Source organism: Cyprinus carpio, chromosome A11, assembly GCF_018340385.1.
Source record: "Cyprinus carpio isolate SPL01 chromosome A11, ASM1834038v1, whole genome shotgun sequence".
NCBI classification, from domain to species: Eukaryota; Metazoa; Chordata; class Actinopteri; order Cypriniformes; family Cyprinidae; genus Cyprinus; species Cyprinus carpio.
Window position 1 is genome coordinate 25,948,653 of NC_056582.1, and position 10,045 is coordinate 25,958,697.

The 10,045-nt window shown below is 36.7% G+C and overlaps 1 protein-coding gene across 2 annotated transcripts in view; it reads left to right on the forward strand.

The window, feature by feature from the left end:
* Positions 1 to 10,045, forward strand: part of LOC109097232 (filamin A-interacting protein 1-like) — a 52,508-nt gene that overhangs the window by 22,117 nt on the left and 20,346 nt on the right. Inside the window, exons 1-4 of one of the 2 annotated variants that reach the window (XM_042766925.1) lie at positions 1,200 to 1,327; positions 1,442 to 1,691; positions 3,946 to 4,119; positions 5,480 to 5,658. In XM_042766925.1, the coding sequence (XP_042622859.1) occupies positions 1,452 to 1,691; positions 3,946 to 4,119; positions 5,480 to 5,658 (593 nt within the window). In that variant the 5' untranslated portion in view covers positions 1,200 to 1,327; positions 1,442 to 1,451. Of the gene's footprint in view, positions 1 to 1,199; positions 1,328 to 1,441; positions 1,692 to 3,945; positions 4,120 to 5,479; positions 5,659 to 10,045 lie in introns of those variants that run through there. The other variant, XM_042766923.1, reaches the window with a different exon arrangement.

A 10,045-nucleotide genomic window follows, 5' to 3' on the forward strand; every position in this document is an offset into this window, starting at 1 on the left:
CGAATCATGTGAGCTGAAAATGTCATGTGACTCTAGATATGACAAGCAAAACAGGAAGTGACATCACAGAGGTCACCCATAGGCCCTCATGACTGTGTGAAGGTCAGTTAATGTAAAAACGAATGGGTCAGATGTCACGAAAGTGATCACAATTCATGACTTCTGTAAGAACAAATATTGGAGAATTTCAGAAAACTAATAATGATCAGATGTGTGTATAATCATGTGTTTTGAAGGTCTGTGGAAAATACATGACTGGCTTTTACTGGCTGGGTACAATACTGGACAAATTCATGGAAATTAAATTAAATTAAATTACATTTGTGCACTGCAAATTTCTTACTCGGTATGTTTGACTTGTTTTTCGGAACACAATGTACAAACATTAGTAAATCAAAACGAAATAAGATATTAAATCTTGTTTTCTGAATATATATATATATATATATATATATTATATATATATATATATATATATATATATATATATATATATATATATATCAAAAAGACATGTTTATGATTAATTTTTTTTTTAAATTGCCAATGCATCCGAAAAGTCAACTTAATTCAAAGGGAAGATAAGAGTATTTTTCTGACCCCATCTGGAGATATTTTTTCTTGTTGAAAGCATAAACTCACTTCATTTTGATACATTTTTTTTTCAGAAAACAGGACTTTATATCTTAATTTTGCTGTTTCAGTAAATGTCTCTGTAATTAAGGATGTTTAGAGATTTTTATACCGGAAAACAAGATAGAAATGTGTGAAAATCAATTTCTGTCAGTGTGTTTGTGTGACAGGCATTGTTTAGTCCTGCAAGTTCATTCAGATCCACGGCTGTTATCTGTCTTCTATAGATGACATCATGACTGATTCATTCTGCGTGTGTGTGTGTGTGTGTGCCAAGTACATCTCTGCTTTATTAATGGATCAGCGCTGATCGGCCTGAACATGCTGAGCAAACACACTCATTTCACAGACTTCTGCTGCCTTTATATGGAGATAAAGAAGGAACTCTACTCGTAAAATGTGCTTTATGCTATTTCACAATAGAAATGAAAGCGCTTCACGTCTCAGTCATGTTTCTAATTGAGGACATCCACAATGAGAGGAGCTTTAAAGTTTGAATCTGTAAATCTATATTGTATGAAGCACTGTAGAAGTAAATGTGACTTGATTTGATGTGAGCTTTTGCACGCTGTGATCGTCATGTTATGTGTTCATTACAGTTTTTTTCAGCTGCTTACACACAAACTCTTCAATTGTTACACAGTTTCTGAAAGCTGACCCTCGAACAGCAGAAGCACACACCAAAAAGTGTTGAGTAAGTGTTGTGTAAAGTGTTGAAAAAAAAGAGGCAAACTTTTGAAAAAATTGTAAGCAGCTGAAAAAAAGCTGTAAGTGCTGTTTCCCACAATCCTCTCTGTTTCCCGCTCAGGTGCTCGATCATGCTGGAAGACGCAGTGAAGGAGAAGCTGTCTCCGGTCAGAGGACGAGTGCGGCGGCAGATGTCCGAGCACGAGGAGAGTCGCGGGATGAGACACGCTCATGAAGACACGGCCTCCGTCCAGAGGAACCCGATGGACAGCAGACGGCGAGCGCAGACAGAGCGAACCTCAGCCAAGAGCCGAGACCTGTCACGAGACGACCTGCTCTTCCTCCTCAGCATGCTGGAAGGAGAACTGCAGGTCACGTCAAAATCAAAATCACACATCTATTTTCTAAATGCATCTGTGCATGTGTTATTTTGCACTTGCATGTTTCTGATCTGGTAATGTTTGATCAGAATGTCATCATAATTGGATCTTCTGTCTGGTGATGTGTGCAGGATATCTCCAATCATTTAGTCTCTTAAACTCCGCCCCTCAAGCTCACGCTCATCTGAATATGCCACACCCACATCTCAACATCCAATCGACAACCGATGCACAGAACCAAGTCCCACCCTACATTTTTTCTTTTTCAGTAATCCTTTAGACTCGGACGTATATCACCATATAGTAGAAAAGATCTGACATCATTTCCATTTTCATCACATTCACACCAAGACTGAAAACTATTACAGGAAAATTATAATAATAACTGTGTAACTGTGAGAATAGCGAAGTCCGTGCCAAAATTATAAAGATAATGACCCAGATGAACAATATCGTTGGAATCACTTTCAATGTGACTTTTTCCAGCTTATAAATAATATAGACACTGACAGCCAATCAGCATCCTTGTGACTTTAAAGAGATTGAGCACTTAAAGTGGCAGATGACAAAACTGCAGTGTGCACTTAGAATAAAGTATGGGCCACACCAGGTAATGCAGTTATCATTATAGTTATTGTTACCGATGTGAACGGACCTTTAGACAAGCCACATTTCCCTGAGACTGATTTAATGAAAGTTTATTACAACAAAAACAGCTGTAAATTAGTTGATTGTGATCATCGTCTGCCTGGTAACAGTCATTTTAGAGCTCTGAACAATATAATACTTGTAAATCTGTTAGTCTTTCTGAGTAAAAGTTTATTTATGGGCTTGACTGAGCATTTAAGTTGAGATACTAAATACACACACACACACACACACATATATATATATATATATGAGATTTTGCTCTATTAACTTTATGTAAGTTATTTTCAAGTGTTATTTTAGACTAGTGGAAAGAAAACACTGAAGTGTTTATTATTTGCACTTTAAGTATTTGTATCTATAGATTTCAAATCCAATCCATATCTTTAAAGGTTTTCTCCTGCACTTCAGCAGCACTTACATACAAAAAACTTAGCAGTTTTATTCCTCTCTATATTCTGAAGGGTTTTACTGAGGGGATTGTGAATATATCATTCACACTGATTTATACAACATTTTAGTCCTAAAACATGGTGATTTTTTTTTTCTGTCTGTTGAGAGTATTTTCTGATTTATGGAGTAATGAAAAGAGAAATCCAAAATCCTCTCAGTATAAAACTTCAGAATATAGATAAGAATAAAACTGCTAAGTTTGGTGTATGTGAGTGCTGTTGAAAAGGTGAAAAAACTCTTTAAAGATATGGATTGGGATTGAAATCCACAGACAGAAATAGTTAAAGTGAAATAAGATGAGACACTACAAACAAGACCAGTGTTTTAGTCCTGGTCAATTTTGAGATTTGGTCTATTTTGCTTTCATAACTTGTCTTCTTTCAGGCTAGTGGACAGAAAACATCCAAAATACATATTTAAGTGTTTCATTTATTACACTTTATCTATTTGCGTCTGTGGATTTCAATTTCAATCCATATCTTTAAAGAGTTTTTTCTCCACTTCAGCAGCACTCACATACACCAAACTTTACAGTTTTATTCCTCTCTATATTCTGAAGGTTTTTACTGAGGGGTTTGTTAATATTTCATTCACACTGATTTATACAACATTTTTTCCTAAAAACATGGTGAAAATGTGTTTGTTTTCTGTCTGTTGACAGTATTTCCTGATTTATGGAGTGATAAAAAGAGAAATCCAAAATCCCCTCGGTAAAAACCTTTCACTCTAATGTATCAGTAAAATCAAACCATAATTTTGAATCTGGCTTCATCCAATGTTCAGATTTATGTTCTGAAAAAGAATCCAAATTATGGTATATTATTGCATATATAAACATAACATTTCAGAAAACTTCAGAAAACTGCAATTCTTAATGTAATCAATGAAGTGGGGAAGTATGGTGATGTTCATTAGTTAAGTTTGAGCAGTTCACTTGTGCTGTCTCGCCTTAATATGAAGGAGAGAGTCAAACCCTGTTAAAAACAAAGAGACATCAGTCAGTTCCTCATGAAATTAAATCAACATAAAAGGAAAATGAATTAGAGCTCCAGGCAGTTAATATATATGCAAACACAGAAGTCCTTCCCTTAATGAATTCATAGTTTGTTTCTGTGTTTTAATGACACGCGTGTGTTTGCTGCAGGCCAGAGACGAGGTGATCACCGTCCTCAAAGCTGATAAAATTGATCTGGCTCTGCTGGAGGCCAAATACGGCTTTGTGACGCCGCCGAAGGTGCTGCAGGCGCTGCAGAGAGACGCCATCCAGGCCAAGACCAGCAGCTGGCAGGAGGACATCTACGAGAAGCCCATGAGCGAGGTACAGGAGTCAGAGTACACAACTGAGTGAAAGTACAGTACTGCTGGTCAAATATTACTCCATTACAAGTGAAAGTTGTACAGACTGATTTTACATAAGTAAAAGTACCAAAAGTACCGCAGCCATTCCTCCACATCTGAACTGAGTGGACAGTGAAATTGCTGTGAATACAGACTAGAATGAAAAAAATCAAACTTGCTTTAAAACCCAGCAACACAAGTGTAGCTGTATAACTTTACAACAGCAGGACTGCTTAAAAAAAAAAAAAAAGCAAAACAGCAAGACTTAATTGACATCAAAAAAGTCAAAATGCTCTCGAATTACTCTTGTGGTACTTTGATGTCACACAAAGAGTGGTCCGTGCAGTGCTGCTTCAAGTCAATCACCTACAGTATTGTGTTTTGTAAGGAGACGCACAACCTTTCCGTGGCTTTATAGGTAATATTTTCATTTAGACAATTTAGCAAATATTGTGTCTAATATATACCACAAAACTAACTTTTCTTATTATTGAATAAATACCACATTTGCAACTGGTCAGTGTTCAAGAAATGCTGGGAAATCACTTCACGTAACCCTAGAAGAGGGATTGCTGATAGACTGTCTGAAAAAAAAAAAATCACAATTTAGAGAAGAAAAAATCACCCACTGACTTTCAAAGTGCTACATAGTCATGCCTTTCTATTTCGAGGACCTTGATAGAAATGTAGTGGAGTGAAAGTATGATATCTGTGTCCCTGCAGCACAGAAGCAGTCATCAGTAGCACAGGTATATTTGTAGCAATAGACAACAATACATTGTATGAGTCACAATTATACATTTCTCTTTTATGACAAAAATCATTAGGATATTAAGTAAAGATCTTGTAAACTGTAAATTTTAAAGATTTGTAAATTTCTTATAGTAATCATATCAAAACTTAATTTTTGATTAGTAATATGCATTGCTAAGAACTTCATTTGAACAACTTTAAAGATGATTTTCTCAATATTTAGATTTTTTTGCTCCCTCAGATTCCAGATTTTCAAATAGTTGTATCTCAGACAAATATTGTCCTCCTAACAAACCATACATCAATGGAGAGATTATTTATTCAGCTTTCAGATGATGTATACATCTCAATTTTGAAAAATTGACCCTTATGACTGGTTTTGTGCTCCAGGGTCACATTTGTCTTTCAGATGTAGTGAAGTTAAAGTCATAAGTTTCCAGAAAAAAATAATACTCAAGTAAAGTACAGATACTTTAAAAGTTTGCTTAAGTACAGTACTCAAGTAAGTGTTCTTGATGACTGTGCAGCTCTGCGAGTGTGTTCTGAGTGTGTTCTCAGCGTGTTCTGAGTGTGTTTGTGTGTGTCAGCTGGACAGGCTGGTGGAGAAGCAGCGGGAGACCTACAGACGGATGCTGGAGCAGCTGCTGCTGGTGGAGCGAGCTCACAGACAGACGCTCCACCGCCTCGAGGACGAGAAGAGGAACCACAGCGACTTCATGAGGAAGAGCGACGAGTTCACCGGCCTGCTGGAGCAGGAGAGAGAGAGGTCAGAGCTCAGCCTTCTCTGTCTTGTAGACCAAAGTCCAAAGTACACAAACGGTTAGTGTATTCACACGGTCAAAGACACAGGCTTCATCCAGTCTGGAGACTGAATCACTGTCATCATAGTCATACAGACAAACAAGGGATTGTGGATTGAAGGATAGTTGCATAAAATAATATGAAAAGTTTCTAATAATAATAATTTTTACAGTGTTTTGAATTGATCTCAGTAGTGTTCTCTAGTCTGTGTATTTGACAGGTCTGTGTGTCATCTGAGGCCAAAGTTTGAGTTTGACAAAAGAGACTGTGTTATTGACTAATAACCCTAACCTGACCTGGAAGTCTGAAGTTTACAGAAGTCGGTGTGTAGTTTTGAGACTGTGTTTATAGTTGTGAGAAAATGGTGAACTGTTTCATGAATTGCGTGTCAGCTATCGAGAAAAACTGAAATTAATTTTAGTTTGTTTTAAATGCTTTTATTTTAACATTTTTATCATTTACATTTTTAGTAAGTTTTAACTTGATTTTAGAATTATTTCTTTCATTTTTTTATTTGCCATTTTTCTGATTTAATGAATATTGCTGTGCAGATGTGGCGTGTAATTCACCACGACTCTGAAGTGATCGTGTTATCAGCGTTTGGCTTGTTTGGTTTGGTGAAGTGTGTGTGTCGCTGTGTGTGTGTGTGAGTGAGTGAGTGAGTGTGTGTGAGTGTGTGTGTGTGTGTGTGTGTGTGTGTGAGTGAGTGAGTGAGTGTGTGTGTGTGTGTGTGTGTGTGTGTGTGTGTGTCGCTGTGTGTGTGTGTGTGAGTGTGAATGAGTGAGTGTGTGTGAGTGTGTGTGTGTGTCTCTGTGTGTGTGTGTCTCTGTGTGTGTGTGTGTGTGTGTGTGTGTGTGTGTGTGTGTGTGTGTGTCTGTGTCTCTGTGTGTGTGTGTGTGTGTGTGTGAGTGAGTGTGTGTATGTGTGTGTGTGTGTGTGTGTGTGTGTGTGTGTGTGTTTAACTGTGGCACTGATCTCTGACAGTGTTTCTTGTGGCTCTGTGCCGGTTGCAGTGGTTTATTCAGATAATCACGACTCATTAAACAGTGACTCGTTGTTTAAACGGATCCTGATACAGTTTCTGTTGGTCAGTCAGGAAAGGAAGGGTTTTCTCCACACATCTCTAGAAAGCGTATGAGTGTTTTAATTGATTGTTTGTTTGTTTTCAGATCTCTGTGTGTTGATCTGTTGTTGCAGGATTCATTGTAGCAGCATGACATCATTTCCTCTCTGGCGTGTGCACACATTACATACACACGCGAGTATGTGCAGCAGAACACGTCTGTCTCTGTGTCTCATCATGTTCGATCGGGACGCTCCGGTCTGAGGAACCGAACTGATCCGTCAAGATTGGACAGAGATCTGAGTCCAAACACTCACTTTATATCCTGCCAGAAACATATTTAGCTAATGATGTTTCCATTTTCATTGCCTTACAAGGATCTTAAAAATAAGTCTGAGTAGATGAAAATAAGCCGCGCTGATAATAAATCCAGCAGCAGAAATAGAGCGGCCCGCTGCCTTTTTAAAGAAGGAATTGAATGCTGGTGTGAGTAAAAATATCCTGCAGGATTCAGACGGATTCACACTCGCTGGTCTTTCCACAGTGAGTTAAATAAAGCAGGGCTGATGGGACAATGTCAGGTCAACTCACAAAATACACCGTTTCAAAGCAGCTTTACAGAAAATCCTGATGTTAATGTTCATAATATCTTATTATCTTGATGTTTTATTGTAACATTTATCCAACTAGAGCTGGGCAATAATAGTTACATTTTAATGAAATAAATAATAAATTATATAATAAATGTGAACTGAAATAAAAGAAAATTAAAAAAAAAAACTTATTTAATTTTTAACTAGTTGCCAAAATATAACTTCAAATTTTCTTTTAGTTTAACTTGATGAACTAAAGCTGAAATAAAAATAAATATATATATTTTTTTTAACAAACAACAACTAAACAAAACCAGCATCACTGAATCAAAGATGAACTGCCTTTAACTGTAAACTGAGTGTTTACTGTTGTCCTTTTGCATTATTGACGCTATTTTCCTCCGCAATACTGTAAAGCTGCTTTGACACAATCTGTATTGTTAAAAATGCTATATAAATAAAAGTGACTTGACTTGAATAACAATGAAAAAAAAAATTACAAAGATGTAACTAAAGCTAAGATTAAAACGGAAATAGAAAATATAATAAAATCTATTTGAAAATATTAAAAAACTAACTTGCTAACTAACTTAAAACTAAATTTAAAACCTTAAATTTTTTAAGTCTAGTGAACTTGGTTGTGCAAGTTATTTCAACTTAAATTGCATTAAACAAACTTTTTTTTTTAAATCAGTTTGAATTTCATCTAACTTATAAAAAAGCTGAAGTTGCACTTGTTTTGATGTGCTAAACATCAGTTGTGCTGACAGTTACAGTGAGGTTTGCTGCGGATCTGGTGTTCTGTGTTCATCGATCTTCTGTGAGAGAGCGAATCAAACACTGCAGACCTGTTTACAGATGTGTGTCAGTGACTGTGAGCTCATTCGGCCCCGGGCCCTTCAGCGCATGATGTAATGTGATTACATATCTCAGATAGAGCGCTCAAAACCACACACTAATTTTATACAACACACACACTAAACACACACACACACACTAAAGACTCACACACACACACACACACACTAAAGACACACCCACTAAAGACTCTCACACACACACACACACGCTGTGGGTTTTTTTTAGGTTTCGTTTTCTTCTCACAAGTGTGTGTGTGTGTGTTTCTCTGGAAAGAGCCGAATGCCTTGTAAGGAGTAGCGCTGGACTGCAGAGGAATCTTCCGGAGTTTCCACAGATCTCCAGCTCGTGTCACGGGAAGATGCCATCCGTCATGTTTGTGTTTGCTTTAGTCTCGCTGCTCTTCTGACGCACGCTTCCTGAGAAATTCTTCAAAATGAAGTTTATGCTTAAAAGAAGACAGAACAAGTCAGAAAAATAATCATGTTCTGTCCCCACTGGCAGGTATTTGTTCTTCACTTTGATGGATCTGTATCTTGCATCATTGTGCGTCTCCAGTGTGTTTCTTCAGCCCATGTGTTCAGATGTCTGACAGTGTCAGGGTAGCATTTGGTTCCAGAAGAGGCTTTATTTATGAAGCGGAGGCCGCTCGTGTGCGGTTTGAGCTGAAGTGAAGGCTGACTGAGTTCTGTTGAGGCGAAGCCACATTCACCAGAGAAGAACTGATGCCTCGCTCCCAGTCACATCTGTGCTTCTGTCCAAAATCACTTACTTGTATTTGATCGGCTCATGCATTCACTGGGAATCAAACCCACGAGTACTGCTGCAGCGACAGGAATGTGTTCAGCTGAAAGAAAGAAAAACAGCACTGAAGAATTTACAGTTTTTTTTTGTTGCACACATTTTCAAAACTTTGCCTCTTTATTTCAACACTTTACACACAAATCCAAGAACTGCACACAGAATGTAAAAAGCCTCTCATCTCTGTCAAAACGAAGCGCTGCATTCAAAACATCACAAACACATCTCAAAAGCAAACATTTGCAAACCTTTGCCATAATATTAATTCCTGATAGATTTGTGTGTGTTACAGAGAGAATTGTGTGTTGTGTTTTGCAAAAAGTGTTTTATGAAATTGAAAGCTGATTCAAAGTCTGATGATTAGTGTGTGGTTTTGTAGATTTGGTGTGTGCTTCTGCTTTTTGAGTGACAGCTCTCAGAAACTGTGTGACAAGGAAAAGATCTTGTGTGTAAGCAGCTGAAAAAACTGTAATAGATAATAGAACTGACCCCAAACAGACATTTAATAGTTAATGTGTGCATTAATAGTGTTTTTAATGAACATTTTGTTGGCTGAAACTGCTAGAACTAAAATTTTTCAGTTTCACAAATTTCACAAATAATTACAAAGAAACCGCAGGTAACACATTGAATTCATAACATTTTGAAGAGAAAACACTGAAATAGGATTTACTTGTAAAACTCCAATAATTTTGTTTTGTTTACAACTTTGAAAAGTATTTTAGTATTTTATGTATTTAAGTATTTTAGAGGTTTTAACAGTAAATAACATGTAAAACAACAAATCGAATAAAATTGAAAAATCTGAAAAAAGCACATACATAACATTTTTAAAACTATATAAAAGCTATAAAAGTATAACTAAAAATAAACAGATTTCACAGTTAAAACCTGAAGTCCATGTCATTGCAGCTTATCGATTATTTTTATCTGCTTTTTTTTATTACTAACGCAAATTATTTTTTAAACATTTTATTTTTCATAAAAACTTCCTAAACGTTTTCAGGGTTAATCTGTGTCCCTCCAGCACAGAAGCA